The sequence below is a fragment of the Cherax quadricarinatus genome, chromosome 31 (genome assembly GCF_038502225.1).
Source record: "Cherax quadricarinatus isolate ZL_2023a chromosome 31, ASM3850222v1, whole genome shotgun sequence".
NCBI classification, from domain to species: Eukaryota; Metazoa; Arthropoda; class Malacostraca; order Decapoda; family Parastacidae; genus Cherax; species Cherax quadricarinatus.
In genome coordinates this window covers 23248705-23272892 of record NC_091322.1, presented here as the reverse complement: position 1 = coordinate 23272892, position 24188 = coordinate 23248705, and the positions used below count along the sequence as shown (strand labels likewise).

Here is a 24188-nt window from a genome sequence, read left to right as displayed (position 1 = left end):
TCTTTAGCAGTAACAGGTGGTGTTGTGGTTCCTTACCTTGAAGCACCACAAGTGGTGTTGTGGTTCCTTACCTTGAAGCACCACAAGTGGTGTTGTGGTTCCTTACCTTGAAGCACCACAAGTGGTGTTGTGGTTCCTTACCTTGAAGCACCACAAGTGGTGTTGTGGTTCCTTACCTTGAAGCACCACAAGTGGTGTTGTGGTTCCTTACCTTGAAGCACCACAAGTGGTGTTGTGGTTCCTTGTTGCACCACAGGTGGTGATGTGGTTCCTTGTTGCACCACAAGTGGTGTTGTGGTTCCTTACCTTGAAGCACCACAAGTGGTGTTGTGGTTCCTTACCTTGAAGCACCACAAGTGGTGTTGTGGTTCCTTACCTTGAAGCACCACAGGTGGTGTTGTGGTTCCTTACCTTGAAGCACCACAAGTGATGTTGTGGTTCCTTGTTGCACCACAGGTGGTGTTGTGGTTCCTTACCTTGAAGCACCACAAGTGGTGTTGTGGTTCCTTACCTTGAAGCACCACAAGTGGTGTTGTGGTTCCTTACCTTGAAGCACCACAAGTGGTGTTGTGGTTCCTTGTTGCACCACAGGTGGTGATGTGGTTCCTTGTTGCACCACAGGTGGTGTTGTGGTTCCTTACCTTGAAGCACCACAAGTGGTGTTGTGGTTCCTTGTTGCACCACAGGTGGTGATGTGGTTCCTTGTTGCACCACAGGTGGTGTTGTGGTTCCTTACCTTGAAGCACCACAAGTGGTGTTGTGGTTCCTTGTTGCACCACAGGTGGTGTTGTGGTTCCTTACCTTGAAGCACCACAAGTGGTGTTGTGGTTCCTTGTTGCACCACAGGTGGTGTTGTGGTTCCTTACCTTGAAGCACCACAAGTGGTGTTGTGGTTCCTTGTTGCACCACAGGTGGTGTTGTGGTTCCTTACCTTGAAGCACCACAAGTGGTGTTGTGGTTCCTTGTTGCACCACAGGTGGTGTTGTGGTTCCTTGTTGCACCACAGGTGGTGTTGTGGTTCCTTACCTTGAAGCACCACAAGTGGTGTTGTGGTTCCTTGTTGCACCACACTTGTTGCACCACAGGTGGTGATGTGGTTCCTTACCTTGAAGCACCACAAGTGGTGTTGTGGTTCCTTGTTGCACCACAGGTGGTGTTGTGGTTCCTTACCTTGAAGCACCACAAGTGTTGTGTTGTGTTTCCTTGTTGCACCACAGGTGGTGTTGTGGTTCCTTACCTTGAAGCACCACAAGTGAAGCACCACAAGTGATGTTGTGGTTCCTTCCTTGTTGCACCACAGGTGGTGTTGTGGTTCCTTGTTGCACCACAGGTGGTGTTGTGGTTCCTTGTTGCACCACAGGTGGTGTTGTGGTTCCTTACCTTGAAGCACCACAAGTGGTGTTGTGGTTCCTTGTTGCACCACAGGTGTTGTGGTTCCTTGTTGCACCACAGGTGGTGTTGTGGTTCCTTGTTGCACCACAGGTGGTGTTGTGGTTCCTTGTTGCACCACAGGTGGTGTTGTGGTTCCTTACCTTGAAGCACCACAAGTGGTGTTGTGGTTCCTTGTTGCACCACAGGTGGTGTTGTGGTTCCTTACCTTGAAGCACCACAAGTGGTGTTGTGGTTCCTTGTTGCACCACAGGTGGTGATGTGGTTCCTTGTTGCACCACAGGTGGTGTTGTGGTTCCTTACCTTGAAGCACCACAAGTGGTGTTGTGGTTCCTTGTTGCACCACAGGTGGTGTTGTGGTTCCTTACCTTGAAGCACCACAAGTGGTGTTGTGGTTCCTTGTTGCACCACAGGTGGTGTTGTGGTTCCTTGTTGCACCACAGGTGGTGATGTGGTTCCTTACCTTGAAGCACCACAAGTGGTGTTGTGGTTCCTTGTTGCACCACAGGTGGTGATGTGGTTCCTTACCTTGAAGCACCACAAGTGGTGTTGTGGTTCCTTGTTGCACCACAGGTGGTGTTGTGGTTCCTTACCTTGAAGCACCACAAGTGGTGTTGTGGTTCCTTACCTTGAAGCACCACAAGTGTTGTTGTGGTTCCTTGTTGCACCACAGGTGGTGATGTGGTTCCTTACCTTGAAGCACCACAAGTGGTGTTGTGGCTCCTTGTTGCACCACAGGTGTTGTGGATCCTTGTTGCACCACAGGTGGTGTTGTGGTTCCTTACCTTGAAGCACCACAAGTGGTGTTGTGGTTCCTTGTTGCACCACAGGTGGTGTTGTGGTTCCTTACCTTGAAGCACCACAAGTGGTGTTGTGGTTCCTTGTTTCCTTGTTGCACCACAGGTGGTGTTGTGGTTCCTTACCTTGAAGCACCACAAGTGGTGTTGTGGTTCCTTGTTGCACCACAGGTGTTGTGGTTCCTTGTTGCACCACAGGTGGTGTTGTGGTTCCTTGTTGCACCACAGGTGGTGCTGTGGTTCCTTACCTTGTAGCACTGAGGAAGTTAAAAGGTGATTCATTGTACTTATAAGTGCCGTGAAAGTTATATTCTCCAGGTCTGCGATTTCGCCTGCCTTAAAAGGCGCCGTTAGAGTACAGCAATATTCCAGCCTAGAGAGAACAAGCGATTTGAAGAGAGTTATCATGGGCTTGGCATCCCTGGTTTTGAAGGTTCTGATTATCCATCCTATCAACCCCCCGAGCTGTGGCTCGTACGTTGGATTGCGTGCAGCCAGCAGTAACAGCCTGGTTGATCAGGCTCTGATCCACCAGGAGGCCTGGTCACAGACCGGGCCGCGGGGGCGTTGACCCCCGGAACTCTCTCCAGGTAAACTCCAGGTCCAGGTATCATTTTCCTAGCAGATGTGGTAGATACATTGTTGTGATCTTTGAAAGTGAGATCCTCTGACATTATCACTCCCAGGTCTTTCACATTGGTTGTTTGCTCTATTGCATGGTTGGAATTTGTTTTATACTCCAATACAGTTTTGATTTCCTCGAGTTTTCCATAGTGGAGTAGTTGAAATTTGTCTTCATTGAACTACATATTTTTTTCTGCGGCCCATTTAAAGAGTTGGTTGATGTCCACTTGGAGACTTGCAGTGTCTTCGACGGATGACACTATCACGCAGATTCGGGTGTCATCCGTAAAGGCTCAAGTCCCCTCAAAGCCGTCATGTTGACGGCTTTGAGAGGACTTGAGCTAGAGTTCATCACGGCCACGCTAGCTGTAGTTTACATCTCTGTCTGTGTCAGATATGAGGATAAGGAACAGGATGAGAGCAAGTACTGTACCTTGTGGACATAACGCTGTCTTACCGGTCCACCCCCTTAAAAATTATGGTTATAGTTATAACCATATATATGTATAAGGCTTAAGGTGAATTTGTTGCCGAGATTTAATAGCTCATATGTGTGTGAATTTTCATCTGAGCTGCCTCCTGGGGTTATCTCTGCTAGAATAAAACTAAGTCTGCCCGAAATGCCTAGCCATGCTAAGCGTTCTAGTGGTACACTCTGTAATCACAATTTTACTACATGTAAACCACACAATAACCAAATTTCTGTAAACTCAACATTGTAATCCTTATAGAGAATAAACTTTGAATTTGAATTTGAATTTGAATTGTGGTTCCTTACCGTGTAGCACCTCAGGTGTTGTTATTCCTTACCTTGTGGTGCTGCAGATGGTCTTGTGGTCCGACCCCTGACACCAACAGCAGATGGGGCGACCGTATTGCTCCGGCAGACAACACTACCTCCTTCCGGGCTCCAATTGTCATCACCTGTCACAACACATTCTTATTGTTTTTATATTCATAGAGAACTGCTAAACACGTAAGAATCATACAACACCTGGGAATGTATAGTAATCAGATCTGATCCAAGAAAAAGGAAGGTAGTTCAAATTCCTTGCTTCACGAGCCCTTCACCAGCTTCAAGGCACTCCAACTGAAGGACAGTTACGTCAACAACCTATGGTGGAAAGTATCTATGTGCAGTCGCATGATTAAGGAATATTAGAGACTGTTGAGGAGTAATACGTCAAGTGTCGTAATTACCCGTGTGTTCTGCAGTGCTCGTAAGACTTCTTTATAAATGCAGCCTCTCTTATCTTGGTCGCATAATTTTAGTGTAATGCACACTTTTCTTGCTTTAACAATCATTTATACTTATCAATATAATGGCTGCATTATAAAAATAACCTGCACATAAGAGAAAGAAACTTACAACGGCGTTTCTGTTCGACCTGGACCACCACACGCCGTCGTAAGTTTCTTCTGTGTGCTGGTTATTTGTCGGTGCCGGATCAGCCGGATTGTGGTTCGTATGTTGGACTACGTGCGACTAGCAGTAACAGCCTGGTTGATCAGCGCTGATCTACTGAGAGGCCTGGTTATGGACCGGGGCGCGGGGGGGGGGCGTTGATCCCCAGACTATCCTCCAGGTAGACTCCAGGTATATTGTTCCAGTAGCCGTATTGTGCCTTTTTATTCTTCATAATGGTTGCATATTTGATTTGGAAAATAACATCATTATAACTGATGAACCCCTCAAGGGAGGTTCCTTGATGCTGGTGAGGGGCTCTTGATCTAGGGAATTGGATCTGTGCTCCAGTTCCCTGAATTGAGCCTAAATGCCTTACATCCCCCTCCTCAGGCGCTGTATAATCCCTACGGGTTTAGCGTTTTCTCATGATAATAATAATAATAATAATAATAATAATAATAATAATAATAATAATATAACCGATGAAAGATATTATTTAATATTATTTAATATTTAACATTTAACCTTGCACTAATATAATGCAATAATCGATATCCGTGGAAAAATAAATATTGCATACACGAGTTGCAACTTACAAGTGAAACAGGTTCTGGTAAGAGCCTGAGGCACCTGCTACTGGACACAGGGTCCAAAGCTACATTTTTTCTTTTTTTTTTTTTTTGCCAGAGTAGCTAGTATGAGGTGCACCCGCACCACAGCCTTTGAAGAATACGGAAAGGATTCCAGTTGTCACAATGGGTCTTTGTTAAAAGTTCATTGGGTAATTATATCATATGGGCTTTAAAAAAAATATATGGATTATTAAATTATCGTAAAACCTTAATTTAATCAAGATTTCAGAAGTAATTAACAATAAAGTCCACAAGTAATTATATAATTATGACCTCATCTTAGATTTTCCCATTTACGCTACAATTTAATTTTACTGTACTATACTTGACTTGGAGGTCTCCAGGTCATATTAGCATTGGACCCGGACCCATTATCTGATCTAGGAAATTCAGAGGTAATAATCTAATCATAATTGTATTTATAATCAAGTTATATGATGCAACCTAAGTAACCTGTCTGAGATTGCTGAGACATTGCTAAGACTATTACTGACCCGGTCACAAATCATCGTATTGAAATTATATTGACTTCCAGACAAACTGAAGTTAGGAACTGAAACAATAGTTTGAGTCATCAGTTTACTTCATCGTATAATTATCAAATTTAAGTATAAATTTGATATTATCAAAAATCTATATTATGAAAAGCAGGGGTGTCACTAGCACGTTAAGAGACAATACAATAAGTGTCAGGGACCCGAGACTGTTCAACTGCCTCCCAGCATACATAAGGGGGATTAGCAATAGACCCCTGGCTGTCTTCAAGCAGGCACTGGACAAGCACCTAAAGTCGGTACCTGACCAGCCGGGCTGTGGCTCGTACGTTGGATTGCGTGCAGCCAGCAGTAACAGCCTGGTTGATCAGGCTCTGATCCACCAGGAGGCCTGCTCACAGACCGGGCCGCGGGGGCGTTGATCCCCGGAACTCTTTCCAGGTAAACTCTAGGTCACACATGACAACATAACCATGCTCTCATTGTGGGTTTTAGCATCCATAAACACGCTTATTACAAGGTGTTTGTGGAATATTTTGAGAATGAATTATAGTTTAGCTCAGATGTCACTTCCTGATCAAATTTGGTTGCGATATGTAGTAACTGTGATATCGTTGGCCTTTCTAAGAGGTTATCCTGTGCATCAACAAAGTCAGAGATGGTCAAATATAGGAATAGACAAATTCAACACAGGATATTTAACTAAGAGACGTTCCACCCAATCTATTACAGAGAACAGAAAATCACAGGGCTAGGAAGTCGGGTGAGCTAAGCAAGACTGTCGAAACTAACGCAAGTTATGCCATCTACGGGAAGTGATAAGGTATATGTTGGTGAGACAGTCAGGAGCTTGAATTAATACCTTGGCGAACCAGCAGCTTGCAGCGTTTCTTCGCTCTTGTGTGAACACAAATAGGCATACAATAGAGACAATATAAATAACGCTTGCATAATATACAGGAATTCGCAAGGGAGTTTACGAGATGGAAAGACGCCAAATTAGTCGATAAGTAGGTTAACCTGAGGAAGCGTCACTTTCTTGAGGGTGCCTTAATCGCTGTTTCTGCAACAATAACCCAGACTTAAGGTAGTTTTATCATCTCGGGAGTACTTACCAAGCTGGTCTACAGTACAGAACTTCAGTCACACTACACGAGCAGATAAGTACCACACAACGCTGAACCTGATCTTACCTTATTTCTTTTCTCCATATTTGTAGTAGTTTTACTATCCTATTATGTTTTGCCTTAACAGTAATTAATTAATGATCCATCTAGAAATTTTAATGGTAATTTATATTCCTGTAGTAAAGATAACGTTAGTTTACCTTTCCTTTGTATTCCAGTTTGACGCCAGCAGCTCTCTTGTTGTTATCAAACACCACCTGTTAATGATAAGGTAATTTAAATTGGCATTATTTTTCATGAAGAACCACTAAACCTGTAGGGGTTATGCAGTATCTTGGGAATGGTAGGTAATCAGGCTTAATATGTGGAAAAAGGAGAATTCTAATTTCTTGGATCAAGAGCCCTTCACCTTTCAAGGAAGTGCAATAATAAAAGCATTAACAAATTAAGCTGAAGCTGTAGTAAACTAAGCATCCTGGGTAGTTGACAAAAAAAATGAGAAAAACTTGCATAAAAAAGTAACATTAAAGTTATATATATAAAAAAAAGAAGCAATTGGAAGCTAGTAGTGCTTAATCCGACTAACAACATGTCTAAAATATTTAAAAAGACAAATGTTCTTAGATCTGTTGACTAAGGTGTGAACTATAACGGCGTTTCAAAAAATGGAGGCCATTTCTTTATTAGTTTTCTTACCACCCTTTTACCCCAGCTTGCCAAAAAAAGTAGTCTATCCTTTTAAAGGCAATTTAGGATGAGTATTTTAACCTCTTTATTTTCATTGTAAATGCCAGATACAATTCTATTTTTTTATTTTCTTCATGCCCATTTCTAGATTTAAATATTAAACTATCAGACATGGTGAATCAAGTTAGAACAGTTGGCAAAAGATTACGATTGCAGCAACAGGTATACCACAGACACACACGGAAGTTATGGGAGGAGGCCAGAGACCTTGGGACTGACCTGGAGGTTGAGGAAAGATGTTGGTGGACTTACGATAAGCCTGTAGATTGAGGGAAAACAGTTGGAGGTTAGCGACTTTAGGACTGACCTGAAGGTTGAGAGATAAAGCTAGTTATCTTAGGATTGACTTGGAGGTTGAGGGAGATCAGAGGCCTTACGGCTGACCTGGAGCCTGAGGGATGGAAGTCAGTGTCCTTAAAATATAGACTTGGAGGTTGAGAGAGGTTAATGGCCTCAGAGTAACTTGGAGGTTGAGGAAGGTCAGTGACCACAAATACTGACCTGGAGGCTGAGGAGGAAGTTAATGGTTTGAAAGACTGACCTGAAGAACGGTGGCACTGTGGAGGATGTGGAGGTTGGGTCTGGAAGAGGCGGGCCTGAGGTAGGCCTCAGAGGTGGAGCTCCGCACACCATCACGAACGGTAAACAGACCATGGGTAGGAAACCCTGAGGCATACCCAAGTATATTGTATATTACTGTGAAGCCTCAGATACGCATTATTGCGAAGTTTTAAGTAAAGAGAAGTATATTCATTACTAAGAAGTTTTAAGCATGCATTACCGCGAAGCCTCAAGCATGAACGAGTATATATATACTGTAACTAAAAAGCCTCAAGTATACATTACTGTGAAGCCTAAAGCTGAAGCTATATAAACAATTAGTTTTAAAGTGGTAGAGGCATCCTCCCCATGGAAATGTATACACATACATACGTAAGAGGCGATTAAAATGCCAGGTGCAAGGGGATAGTAACCCCTTCTCCTATATAAATTACTAAATATAAAAAGAAGAGAAGCTTTCGTTTCTTCTTCTTTCGTGTTTGTTTGTATGTATGTATGTATGTATGTATATATATATATATATATATATATATATATATATATATATATATATATATATATATATATATATATATATATATATATATATATATATATATATATATATATATATATATATATATATATATATATATATATATATATATATATATATATATATATATATATATATATGGTAGGTAAGACACAAAGGCAACAGTTAGGCAACTTTATTCCGAAACGTTTCGCCTACACAGTAGGCTTCTTCAGTCGAATACAGAAAGTAGGCAGGAACAGTAGAGATGTGAAGACGATGTAATCAGTCCATCACCCTTGAAGTCGTAGAATTTGAGGTTGTCAGTCCCTCAGCCTGGAGAGTTCAGTTCCATAGACTATGGAACTGAACTCTTACTGTGTCTTACCTACCAACCTGTCGGTATTTTATACCATTTTGATGTTCATATACATATATATATATATATATATATATATATATATATATATATATATATATATATATATATATATATATATATATATATATATATATACATACATATATATATATGTATATATATATATATATATATATATATATATATATATATATATATATATATATATATATATATATATATATATATATATATATGCAATAAGATCACAGTAAACAGGTGATTTCAGAATAGAGAAATAGAGAAGAATAGAGAAATTCCAAGAGCTTTCGTGACTACTCACATTATCAAGGAACTATGAAAGTAAAGCATCCAAGGAAGCTATATAAGGGGTCTGAAGAATGAGACACTTATGCAGCATATGGGAATCTTTATTCAGGAAACGTTTCGCCACACAGTGGCTTCATCAGTCCAATACAAAGAGGAAGATTGATGGACTGAACACATCGACTCCAGGCTGAAGGACTGATTACCTCATACTCCTCCTCTCCTTACGCCTTCCTCTTTGTATTGGACTGATGAAGCCACTGTGTGGCGAAACGTTTCCTGAATAAAGATTCTCATATGCTGCATAAGTGTCTCATTCTTCAACTTGTCGGTTTTTCCCAGTGATATGAACCAAACAAACAGTAAAGAAATTACTCTGCAGATCATAAAGGACCAAACAAGTGTTATTGTACCAGAGTCTGAAATAAAAGAAGCCAGGTTACTAGGATCCCATGGTAGAAAAAGTGTTATGCTTAGATTCCACTCACATGACAGGAAAAAAGACTTAATTATTGCATCTATTAAAGTAAAGAAAGAGGTATACATAAACGAGTGTCTTACCAAAAAACGTCAGAACCTCCTGTATAGAGTCAGAAAACTTAAGCGGGAGAATAATGACACAATACACCAATGTTTCACACGGGATGGGAAAATTCTTGTTAGGAAAACAAATGTAGGTCAACTGTACACAATCACGAACGAGAATGATCTATCACGATTTCTCAGGGATACTAATCTTACAGAGAATAACTAAACAATGTCCAACTTAAAAGCCTACGTAGTGTAGTGTATGTTTTGCTCCATTATTGTTCAAATTTCATTGTACAACCTCTCAGTAATTAAATAATCAACTACCTCATTTTGTGATTTTACTAGTAAGCATAAGTCACCTTATCTAATTTTCTTATTTACTATTGTTTGCTTAAACATTAGCTGAATTGATACTTTCTCTGTCCATATTACTACCTCATTTTTTAAATACTATCAATTGATATTACTTACTAAAATTAATAATTATCATTTTTACTATAATTTCAATTTACTCTTAACATTTTTGACATTTAATAACCATTACTTGTCTAATTACCTTTACCTGTTTTAATACCACATTTACTATCTTAGAGTACTCTTAATTACCTTGTACTGCCATATAACCTCAAGTATAACTACCAGTGCAATATTGAATGAAATAAACATTACTTTTTCACTTTTTTTGTAATCATTATTACTTACTAAAATTTTATTAAACACCATATTTACTACCAGTCAATTTTACTTTTGTACATTAAACATTATTTTATACTTCCCATAACATTTTGTTGCCAAATTTTCAAGTTTGTATATTCAACCCCAACCTTTATATTATCCTTTGTACCTGTGTACCTGTGTACCTGGGTACCTGTCTACCATCTTACTATCATATTATAACCAAGACATTACCATTGTTATTTTTTACTATTATTCTTTTGGTACTTTAATTGTGAATTTTATTTTGTCAATTTAAATCTAGTTATAATCTTGATCTTGTCAACAACCTATACCAGACTCTAGTGCAATTGCAAGTACCATTTCAATTTGTATTTTTATATTATAAGTATATATTATAAGTCCTACTCTAAGATTGTCTTCATATCTTAGTGACTATATTGTGTGTGCAATTAGTGTATATTTCAATTATATTATTGTACAAGGCCCTTAAATCTTTTGCTAACTAGTACCAACTACCTCATATATCTTTTTTTTTTCTACTTTTTTTTTATTCTTTTGCTACCTTAACTTGTATATTTTATCTTGTCAATTTAAATCTAGTTATACTCTAATTCTTGTAAACAACTTATATAACACCTTAGTGCAATTACAATTGAGAGTCTTGTGCCTTTTTTATATTATTAGATTAAACTCAGTTGTACTATAGTCAATACCAAATTCATTATATTAGACCATATTGCAATTACTAGTGAGAGACTGGTGCTATTTTTAATTTGTATTTTTATATTATAAGATTAAATCTAGTTGGACTATAGCTCATTCTAGCTCAAAACATAGACGCCACAAAAGTCATTATATTAGACCTTAGTGCAATTACAAGTGAGAGTCTTGTTCTATTTTAAATTTGTATTTTTATATTACTAGTTTATACCTAGTTGTACTTTAGTTCATTCCAGCACAACACATAGACAACATCAACTTCATTATGTGTAGTAGTGACTATACTCTATATGACCAAAATACTCTAGCTATATACTTATCCAAGCTTCCCACCACTACAGATATCAGTACTAGAACTCAACACATAACTCAGGATATAAATAACCATAATTTAAACCTAGAAGATGATTGATCACGTTGACCCTGATCTAAACCTCCATAATCTGACACCCAATCAAAACCTATTGGAAAGTAACTGCCTTTATTACACAGCATCACAAGCCAGCACTATCCTAAACAATGCTAAAAGCCTCTCAGTACTTAACTACAACATCAGGTCCTTAAGCAAACACTATGATGACCTCCTGGCACTCCTTGAATCACTAAAGACACCCTTCTCCTGCATTATTCTTACTGAGACCTGGCTTAAGCAGGACACAATAGATATCTACCCTCTACCAGGATACACAGCAATTCACAACTGCAGACCAAACCAAGTTGGGGGTGGTATTGCAATCTATTACTCTAACCAATTATCTTGTATTAGCACCACTTGCTTTAGTGATGAATATGGGGAATACATTTTTGCTAATTTTACTGTAAAAAATCTTAAGACACCTATAACAATCGGTGCCATTTACCGGATACCTCACACAAACATCCCAAATTTCAGTGAGAAATTAAAGTCACTAATAACAAACAGACAAATGAATAAGCACCACCTTCTCTTAGCTGGAGACTTCAACATCAAACTTGGCTTACTAGATGATCATCCTGTAACTGATTTCATCAACAATATGAACAACACACTTCTCATACCAACAATAACTAAACCAACCAGGCTCACTGAGACAAGTGCAACCATAATAGACCACATATGGACCAATATACTAGCCCCCCTTAAATCAGGGATAATCACAGATAGCACTACAGACCACTACCCTACCTTCCTCCTGACAAACATTAATAAACCACCACTTGAATACAACAAAGTCTCATTTAGACTCCATAAGGAAGTTCACAACTGACCTAGAGATTGTTGACTGGCCTACAGAATTCTCCAAGGCCAATGGTATTGATGACTGGACAGACATTTTTCTTAACAAATTACTTAGACTATACAACAAACATTGTCCTATAAAAACAAAACAGATCACAAACAAACGGCTTGGTTGCCCATGGCTAACCAGCACCATTCTGAAATCCATTGACAAGAAACACCAATATGAAAAGCAATATAGACAGGGCTTAATACACAAAGATATTCTTAAACACTATTCATCAGTTCTCACCAAAGTAATAAAGAAAGCCAAACAACTATACTACTCCAGTAGATTCACAGACACTAGAGGAGATATAAAAAAGACCTGGAAAACACTCTCTCAGATTCTAGGAACCCACAAACTGAAAAAAAAAACCAAGAATATTGTCCTAACTAAACCTAATGAAATACCACTACATCCCACTGACACAGCTAACAAGATAAATGATTTCTTCTCAACTATAGGATCTAATCTCGCCAATAAAATCCCACATACTAATGCCCATGCCGGGGACTACTTAGATGGGAATTTCCCAAATTCCTTCTATCTTGCACCAACTGAGCCCTCGGAAGTCACCGAGATTATGAAGTCACTTAAAAACAACTCAGGGAATCTGTCTAATGTCCCACCATTACTGTACAAGCGAGCGGCCCATATCCTTTCGCATGCTATTTCATTACTTTTTAACAAGTCCCTAGAAACTAGCACCTTCCCGAAACTACTCAAGATGGCAAGGGTTACACCAATACATAAAGGTGGTGACCCTACAGACTTAAGCAACTATAGACCAATATCAAACTTACCATTGCTATCCAAAATCTTTGAGAAACTCGTGCACAGGAGACTATATTCATTTATAACAGCACAAAACATACTCAACCCCTGCCAATTTGGATTTAGGAAAAATAAAAGCACTAATGATGCAATCATAAAAATGCTAGATCTGCTTTACACAGCATTGGAAAATAAGGAATATCCACTAGGAATTTTTATTGACCTAAGAAAAGCTTTTGACACAGTAGACCACGACATCCTACTCCACAAACTTGACCATTACGGTATAAGAGGCCATGCGCTTGCTTATTTCAAATCTTACCTTACTAATAGGTATCAGTATGTTACCATTAAAGACACAGCATCAACAACACGGCCACTTGATACTGGAGTTCTGCAGGGAAGTGTCCTTGGTCCCCTGCTCTTCCTCATATACATCAATGACCTTCCAAACGTATCCCAACACCTGAAACCCATTCTCTTTGCTGACGACACGACTTATGTCATCTCTCACCCTAATCTTGCCACCCTCAACACCATTGTTAACGAGGAGCTGATCAAAATATCGACTTGGATGACAGCCAATAAACTTACGCTTAACACTGACAAAACCTACTATATTTTGTTTGGTAGCAGAGCAGGAGATGCACAAATTAACATTAAGATCGACAACACTCTAATTACCAGACATAATGAGGGCAAATTCCTAGGCCTATACCTTGACAACAACCTGAATTTCAGCACCCATATCCAGCACATAACCAAAAAAGTATCCAAAACATTTGGGATCCTCTCCAAGATACGATACTACGTGCCGCAAAATGCCCTTCTCACACTATACCACTCACTTATTTATCCATACCTCACCTATGCTATTTGTGCTTGGGGATCAACTGCAGCAACACACCTAAAGCCAATAATAACCCAACAAAAAGCTGCAGTAAGAATAATCACTAAATCCCATCCCTGGCAACACACCCCCCCACTCTTCATAGATCTAAACTTACCCCCTGTTCAGTACATCCACACTTACTACTGTGCAATCTACATCTACAGGACCTTAAACTCCAATATCAACCTTGACCTAAAATACTTTCTTGATAGTTGTGACAGAACCCACAGGCATAACACCAGACACAAACATCTCTACGACATTCCCCATGTCCGACTAAACCTTTACAAAAATTCAATGTATGTCAAAGGCCCTAAAATCTGGAACACCCTACCTGAGAACTCTAGAACTGCAGACACATTCATCACCTTCAAAACTACCATTAGAAAACATCTTATCTCCCTGATAAACCCCATCAACTAACTACACGAATACCACCTGGTGGTTCACACTTACACTCACTCACCCATTTGACCATAAACAGAAATATTAATCTCAATCTTAAAATAATGAATCCTATGATACTCCAATACTGAAACTATGTACTGTGCCAAAACAAAAGCATTCACATTGCTAAACTCACAAACTAGTATTTAGTCACTTAGCCATAATACCAACTTACCTCATAATTTGTAATATTTTAAAATAAAGAATTAAACTAAGTCTGCCCGAAATGCCTAGCCATGCTAGGCGTTCTAGTGGTACACTCTGTAATCATTATTTAACTACATGTAAACCACACAACCAAATTCTGTAAATTCAACATTGTAATCTTTATAGAGAATAAACTTTGAATTGAATTTGAATTTGAATTCATCATAAGGGGTCTGGCCAGCACCTCACTATCAGATCCCACAACGGTTAAACACGTGACGCGCGCCGACCCAACTTGGATAGGTCCTTTGCACAACTCACCCACAAACTATTCTACCCAAGAAAATTTAAAAATTATTATTTGTCCAGTGTATTATTAAATTCTTCCCAAATTCTATTAATTTTAAATGGATCTAATTTATATAAACCGAAGGAAATATTCATATTATTGTCAAAACTGCTTTTTATGAAACAAGATTCAATTATATTCCTGTCGACCATGGACTTGCTTGATACTACTTTCTCAACTTTTTGAAAATCAATTGGATGGTTAAAATCTCTTACATGAATAAATAGAGCATTGGAAACTTGTCCAGTTCTAATGCTATATTTATGTTGTTTTAATCTTAGTTCGAGATTTTTACCAGTTTGACCGTAATAAACTTTATTGCAAATTTTACAAGGAATCTTATAGACACATCCATCAACATTTTGGGGGGAATTCTTTATCAAAAGTTTTTTTACTGTATCAAGATTTTTGAATACAACTTTAATATTAAAAGTCTTAAGAAGAGAAGGCATATCAACCAAGTTTTCATGGTAAGGGAGAACCAACATATTTTTAGTTGAATAAGGCTGGTTGTCCCTTTTTGGATTGTAAAAAGTATTTCTAGCAACTTTAAAAGATTTTTCAATTACATTTCTTGGGTATTTTAAATCATTACCTATTTCATAAATTTTGGATATTTCCTCATCTATGAACTCAGGACTACAAATTCGTAAAGCTCTCAAAAACATTGATGAGAAAACAGACAGTTTGACTCTATCTTGATGCGAGGAATAATAGTGGACATAGGAACAGTTATTTGTAGGTTTTCTGTAAATTTTAAATTTGAATTCATTATTACCCTTATTATTACCAGTATTGTTTGTAATGGCTTGATAAAGCTCCTGGAGAGCGAAACGTTGCCACAATAAAATGTCACATTAGTTGCACTTGTGTCCTTTTACTTTACACATTATTACCCTTAATAATTAAAACATCTAGAAAAGGCAATGAGTTATTTTCTTCAAACTCAACAGTAAGGTTAATAGAATGGGCTAAGCTATTTAATTTTCCAAGGAAATGGTGTATATCTACATTTTTGGGAATAAGACACAAAATATCATCAACATATCTGAACCATTTAGCTCTATTAGGGAGGATTGCGTTAAGCAACCTTGTTTCAAAAAATTCCATGTATAGGTTACTAAGAACAGGTGAAAGAGGATTTCCCATTGCCATACCAAACTTCTGAGTGTAAAACTTATTAAATACAAATTTTGCATCAACAATGCAAAGTTTAATAAGTTTAATGATAGTAGGAACTGGCAATGGTAAATCATAGTTAACGAGTTCTTCAGATAAGAAACTTAATAAATCATCATCGTAAACAAGGAAGTAACATCAAAACTAACCATGTTAAAATCATTTAAGTCAGTCAAGGAGCTTAATTTATCAACCAAGTCTATGTTGTTTTTAACATTCCCAATTGCCCTCAAAGATTCTTTAAGTCTTATGATACACTTAATAACAATAAAAATTTGCGCCTTACTAAAGTAGACAAAATAAAAGCAATAGTAATTATGAAAGAAAATGATTACCAAGAAAAAATGAATAATCTCTTAGATGATACTGAAACCTATTCTAAACTTAGGAAAAATCCCCTAGAAACCGTTAACAGTAATTTCAATAAAACAATAAAACTTCTACTGAAAGGCAAAGATGAATTAGTCAAACAATTTACTTCCACTAATCCATCTTTACCTTACATGTATGGACTAATAAAAACACACAAACCAGGGAATCCAGTCAGACCAATTATTAGCTCCATAGGGTCAGTTTCATATAAATTATCCAAATGGCTTGTTGATATTTTGAGCCCTATTGTTGGCAAAATTTCTAACTTTAATGTTAAAAACAACATAGACTTGGTTGATAAATTAGGCTCCTTGACTGACTTAAATGATTTTAACATGGTTAGTTTTGATGTTACTTCCTTGTTTACGAAAATTCCTGTTGATGATTTATTAAGTTTCTTATCTGAAGAACTCGTTAACTATGATTTACCATTGCCAGTTCCTACTATCATTAAACTTATTAAACTTTGCATTGTTGATGCAAAATTTGTATTTAATGATAAGTTTTACACTCAGAAGTTTGGTATGGCAATGGGAAATCCTCTTTCACCTGTTCTTAGTAACCTATACATGGAATTTTTTGAAACAAGGTTGGTTAACACAATCCTCCCTAATAGAGCTAAATGGTTCAGATATGTTGATGATATTTTGTATCTTATGCCCAAAAATGTAGATATACACCATTTCCTTGGAAAATTAAATAGCTTAGCCCATTCTATTAACCTTACTGTTGAGTTTGAAGAAAATAACTCATTGCCTTTTCTAGATGTTTTAATTATTAAGGGTAATAATGAATTCAAATTTAAAATTTACAGAAAACCTACAAATAACTGTTCCTATGTCCACTATTATTCCTCGCATCAAGATAGAGTCAAACTGTCTGTTTTCTCATCAATGTTTTTGAGAGCTTTACGAATTTGTAGTTCTGAGTTCATAGATGAGGAAATATCCAAAATTTATGAAATAGGTAATGATTTAAAATACCCAAGAAATGTAATTGAAAAATCTTTTAAAGTTGCTAGAAATACTTTTTACAATCCAAAAAGGGACAACCAGCCTTATTCAACTAAAAATATGTTGGTTCTCCCTTACCATGAAAACTTGGTTGATATGCCTTCTCTTCTTAAGACTTTTAATATTAAAGTTGTATTCAAAAATCTTGATACAGTAAAAAAACTTTTGATAAAGAATTCCCCCCAAAATGCTGATGGATGTGTCTATAAGATTCCTTGTAAAATTTGCGATAAAGTTTATTACGGTCAAACTGGTAAAAATCTCGAACTAAGATTAAAACAACATAAATATATAGCATTAGAACTGGACAAGATTCCAATGCTCTATTTATTCATGTAAGAGATTTTAACCATCCAATTGATTTTCAAAAAGTTGAGAAAGTAGTATCAAGCAAGTCCATGGTCGACAGGAATATAATTGAATCTTGTTTCATAAAAAGCAGTTTTGACAATAATATGAATATTTCCTTCGGTTTATATAAATTAGATCCATTTATAATTAATAGAATTTGGGAAGAATTTAATAATACACTGGACAAATAATAATTTTAAAATTTTCTTGGGTAGAATAGTTTGTGGGTGAGTTGTGCAAAGGACCTATCCAAGTTGGGTCGGCGCGCGTCACATGTTTAACCGTTGTGGGATCTGATAGTGAGGTGCTGGCCTGACCCCTTATATAGCTTCCTTGGATGCTTTACTTTCATAGTTCCTTGATAATGTGAGTAGTCACGAAAGCGCTTGGAATTTCTCTATTCTTTCAGAGTGGTTGTTTTGCATATAATATATATATATATATATATATATATATATATATATAATATATATATATATATATATATATATATATATATATATATATATATATATATATATATATATATATATATATATATAAATGCAACCACAAACAAGTGGTTTTTAAGCAATTAAACTGCTGTTAGCCGGGGATTGAACCCGTGTTATTTTAGCCCGCCTCGTGGGAAGCAAATCAGTATTCCCGACACTAATTACTGGGCCAACAATCCCAAAAAAAAAAAAATTATATACCCAGTAGTACTAGGCATATTTCATGATGCGAAGGCATACGTGGCTGTGGTACGATCGGAATTTCATTCTACTCCCATTTGATAGACCAGCTCTCATGAGCAGTATATATATTAATGCAACCACGAACAAGGGGTTTTTAAACAGTTAACAAACTGCGGCTAGCCGGAGATCAAGCCCATTATTTTAGCCCGCCTCGTAGGAAGCAAGTCAAAATTCACGGTAATATGTATACTGCTCGTGAAGGCTGGCATATCAAACGGGAGTAGAACGAAATTAGTTCTGAGTTTACCACAACCTAGTGCCTAGTGCTACTGGGTACAAGTTTGATGTAGTTAGAGCGTCGTGAAATTTGATTTACTTCCCACGAGGTGGGCTAAAATAACACGGTTTTGATCCCCACAATGTAAAATGCAAATAATGAAATAATATAAATTTTATCACAAAAATATAGCTATTTTATTGACTGCAGTAAAGCATGAGCTTTGTAAATAATAAAGTGTTTGAAATAAATGTTAATCTGAGATTTTCGCAAGCAATTTAAACATTTCCAAACATGAGAAAATAATTACTGGCTTATTAGTCAAACGATATTTATCCTTGACCTGAACAACTAAACACTGTGACAACACAATTAGCAGCCTTACGTTGGACCTTGTACTTCAACCAGAGTTGCCATTTTCATAAAAATACACATTAATTGGCATGACTAAGATCCAAATATGAATAACTGTTTATCATTTTGTGTTTTAATAAAAACTTTTACCTATCTGCTCAGGTCCATTGGGGTCGTTTGACGGGTAGCCCAGCTCACGCCCTCCCTGGATAAAGGCTTGTTGCAAGGACCCTGATAGGCCAGGGATGACCCCCAGAGGACCACTTCTCCCGTAGTACTTCTCTATATCACCACAACAACACTAGTTATTGACATGTAATAATAGCGAAAATATTACAAGTATTATTATTAACAAATAGCAAACCAAAGTTAATAAGATTCTAGCGTAGCTTAGTTTTATGTACAGGAAAGTCCTTTCTGAGGTAAGCGTGGAAGATGGGATAGTTTAAGAATAGGTTGGTGAGAGGGGTGTCATAAGGGAGGGAAAATGCCAGGGCTTAGCCTAGCTACTAGGATTCAAAAGTAGGTACACAAGAGTTGTACATAATTCTAAAATGTTAAAATAACACACAACCCACCTGTACTAGACATCAGTGGACCACTGTAGTTCTCAGCCTTGAGAAAGTATGGAAGAATAGAAGCCGAGTCCCAGCCTTGGTTACCCATGGCTGCCCATCGATCATAATCACGCCTGTTACTGCGGTTGTATATATACCCATTCACTGCTGATCCACCGCCCACTGCCCTACCCTGCATCATTGCCGCCTCCTGAACCAAAAATACAAATTTAGGTAATGGAAAAATTTTCGGCTCATTTCCTTGACCCCATGATGTGCCTCTGTAATCGTTTAATTGCTACCAACACATTAGGTATAGAGTACATAATAAATATTTCAAATCATAAGTAGAATGCGTTAGTAACATTTGTCTTGGATGTGATGTTATTGTAATAGTTAAAAAGTTCCATAAATTTATCATACTCGAAGCTTAAACAAACAGTAGAGGCACACTTTTAATACAAATTAAGTCAATAAGGGCTGCAGCAATGATTGAGGAGTTTTTGATTACTTTGTTTCATTAGATTCTAGTACACGAGAAAAATATTCGTTTTTTTTTTTAAACTATCGGCCATCTCTCACTACGGCAAGGTGATCAAAAAAAGTTTACACATTCTCCATCTTTCATTCAAAAGCTGTCTTGCCAGAAATATACGGTCATCAAAATTCAAATGATCCACCAAAATGTATTATCCATAACCATTGTCTTCGAGTGTAGGCGCTGTACTTCTCACCTCTAAGATGGAAGTCAGGATAACCAGTTTTCCTGAATCCCTACATAAATATTGACTTACATTCTAATAGCACATCAAGGTATTAAAAACTCTTATCTCCACTCCGATCTAACACGACTAATAAACCTGTTTAATGCTTAAGCCATTAGCTCTCACACCTTTCTTGATCCCTTCCATGTATGATTATTTGTCCCTTGAACTAACTGGTCCATTAGGTTTTGTGCTCGTGTGCATTTACACTAAGTTGTCTGAGTTTTACAGGGTTAGAACATGAGCTAACTGTTTAATCTAACACCCATCATGCAGGTGAGCTTTAAAATCATACTGCATCACACAACATCCCTTCATGAGGGAGCTCTAATCTTGGTGAAAAAATCTTGATCCAAGGAACAAACGTTTCCCTACCTTTCCTTTCCACCACAGGAAAATCATCATGTGTGATGGAGTATGAGAGTAAAACCATCTTATAACGGAATATAATAGGAAAAACCATCCTGCATGATGGAGTATGACATGAAATACCATCCTGTGATAGGTTATTAAATTCATTAAGAAACCCTTAAGCCTTAGGAGTTACAAAGCACCCTGGGAAATAGGAGGTCATAAGTAGGAAAAACAAAATTATATTACCTGGTTTACATAATTTTTAAGTCCATGTTTTTGTGGAGTGGATCTGTAATGCCAAAGAGCAGGGCTGTTGGGAAGGAAGGACATTGGTAAAAGAGCAGGTACGTAGGTCTCTGGAGGCGGGGGCTGTCCAGCCTCCACCACCAACACCTTCCAGTCACCCACCTCAGACAACCTGGCAGCCACCACACATCCAGCCGTGCCTCCACCAACTGTTGTAACATTACAATGCAGAAGCTTAGTGCGTAAACTAATTGAAAAAATGTGTTGAGCAACCTGTGAAGCTGGAACTGTAAATAAGTGGTCAACAGAGTTATATAACGTAATGACTTTCGTATGCCTCGGCATATAAATGATGTGACATGAGTTAAAGAAGGCGTCACACCTTCAGTATTTGACCTGGTATTTATTGAAAGGGGAACAAATTTTCATCACAGGCCATCTAAATCCACTTGGATAATGTTCGGGACCCAAGACTGTTCAACTGCCTCTCACAATACATAAGGGGGATTACCAATAGACCCCTGGCTGTCTTCAAGAAGGCACTGGACAGGCACCTAAACTCAGTGCCTGACCAGCCTGGCTGTGGCTCGTACGTTGCGTGCGGCCAGCAGGTGCGGGTTGCGTGCGGCCAGCAGTAACAGCTTGGTTTATCAGGCCCTGAGCCACCATGATGCCTGGTCACAGACCGGGTCGCGGGGCCGTTGACCCCCGAAACCCTCTCCAGGTATACTCCAGGCAATGGAATTAACACATGCTGTTAAATATGACTTAAGCGAGGAGAAAGAAAATACAAACGGGAATGACACGATGATAAGAAAAGATAATACAATATATATACATATTTATAAATATATGTATATATATAAATATATATATATATATAAATATATATATATATTTATATATATATATATATATATATAATATATATATTTATATATATGTGTCGTGCCGAATAGGCAGAACTTGCCATCTTGGCTTAAATAGCAACGCTCATCTTGCCATATAGGACAAGTGAAAATTTGAGTATGCAATAATTTCGCCAAAATCATTCTGAACCTAACGAAAAAAATATATTTGATTGTGTTTGTTTAGTACTAAATTATTGTAAACGTATTTAAAATATATTTAGTTGGGTTAGGTTAAAATAAATTGCTCTTGTTATAATAAGGTTAGGTAAGTTTTCTAAGATTCTTTTGGAGTAAAATTATTTTTTTTTAAATTAACATTAATGAAAAAATATATCCTTAAACGTATAAGAGAAAATTTCAGAAAGGACTTAATTTTAAATGAGTTCTTGCTAATTGACCAGTTTTACATATTCGGCACGACACACACACACACACACACACACACACACACACACACATATATATATATATATATATATATATATATATATATATATATATATGTGTGTGTGTGTGTATGTGTGTGTGTATGTATATATCTTTCTTCTTTCTACAAACCGGCCGTATCCCACCAAGGCAGGGTGGCCAAAAAAGAAAAACAAAAGTTTCTCTTTTCAAATGTAGTAATTTATACGGGAGAAGGGGTTAATAGCCCCTTGCTCCTGTCATTTTAGTCGCCTCTTACAACACGCATGGCTTACGGAGGAAAAATTCTGTTCCACTTCCTCATGGAGATAAGAGGAAATAAACAAGAACAAGAACTAGAAAGAAAATAGCAGAAAACCCAGAGGGGTGTGTATATATATGCTTGTACATGTATGTGTAGTGTGACCTAAGTGTAAGTAGAAGTAGCAAGACGTACCTGAAATCTTGCATGTTCATGAGACAGAAAAAAGGACACCAGAAATCCTACCATCATGTAAAACAATTACAGGCTTTCGTTTTACACTCACTTGGCAGGACGGTAGTACCTCCCTGGGCGGTTGCTGTCTACCAACCTTCTACCTATATATACATATATATATATATATATATATATATATATATATATATATATATATATATATATATATATATATATATATATATATATATATATATATATGTCGTGCCGAATATGTAAAACTGGTCAGTTAGCAAGAACTCATTTAAAATTAAGTCCTTTCTGAAATTTTCTCTTATACGTTTAAAGATATATTTTTTTCATTAAGGCTAATGTAAAAGTTTTTAATTTTACACCAAAAGAATCTTAGAAAACTTACCTAACCTTGTTATAACAAGAACAATTTATTTTAGCATAACCCAACTAAATATATTTAAAATACGTTTACAATAATTTAGTACTAAATAAACACAATCAAATATATTTTATTCGTTAGGTTCAGAATGATTTTGGCGAAATTATTGCATACACAAATTTTCACTTGTCCTATATGGCAAGATGAGCGTTGCTATTTAAGCCAAGATCGCAAGTTCTGCCTATTCGGCACGACATATATATATATATATATATATATATATATATATATATATATATATATATTATATATATATATATATATATATATATATATCTATCTTATATATTTTTCTCTATTTTTAGTAAGAAGATATATATATATATATATATATATATATATATATATATATATATATATATATATATATATATATATATATATATATATATATATATATATATATATACGTATATATTTCTGAAGGAGGGGTGTTAATGTTGCAGCTTAAAAACTGTAGTGTAAAGCACCCTTCTGGCAAGACAGTGATGGAGTGAATGATGGTGAAAGTTTTTCTTTTTCGGGCCATCCTGCCTTGGTGGGAATCGGCCAGTGTGATAATAAAAAAATATTGTATATATATATATATATATATATATATATATATATATATATATATATATATATATATATATATATATATATATATATATATATATATATATATATATGTCGTGCCGAATATGTAAAACTGGTCAATTAGCAAGAACTCATTTAAAATTAAGTCCTTTCTAAAATTTTCTCTTATACGTTTAACGATATATTTTTTCATTAATGTTAATGTAAAAATTTTTAATTTTGGACCAAAAGAATCTTAGAAAACTTACCTAACCTTATTATAACAAGTGCAATTTATTTTAGCCTAACCCATCTAAATATATTTTAGATTTATTTACAGTAATTTAATACTAAACAAATACAGTGAAATATATTTTTTTTCGTTAGGTTAAGAATGATTTTGGCGAAATTATTGCATACACAAATTTTCGCTTGTCCTATATGGCAAGATGAGCGTTGCTGTTTAAGCCAAGATAGCAAGTTCTGCCTATTCGGC

General features: G+C 36.7%; 1 protein-coding gene across 3 annotated transcripts in view; it reads right to left on the bottom strand.

The window, feature by feature from the left end:
• LOC128697304 (glucose dehydrogenase [FAD, quinone]) overlaps window positions 1-24188 on the bottom strand; it is a 65891-nt gene that overhangs the window by 27741 nt on the left and 13962 nt on the right. For all 3 annotated transcript variants that reach the window (XM_053788954.2, XM_053788939.2, XM_053788947.2), the window contains 6 exons: window positions 20926-21134; window positions 19583-19772; window positions 19155-19286; window positions 7760-7884; window positions 6672-6728; window positions 3621-3734 (listed from right to left, as the gene is read on the bottom strand). In XM_053788954.2, the coding sequence (XP_053644929.2) occupies window positions 3621-3734; window positions 6672-6728; window positions 7760-7884; window positions 19155-19286; window positions 19583-19772; window positions 20926-21134 (827 nt within the window). The remainder of the gene's footprint in view (window positions 1-3620; window positions 3735-6671; window positions 6729-7759; window positions 7885-19154; window positions 19287-19582; window positions 19773-20925; window positions 21135-24188) is intronic.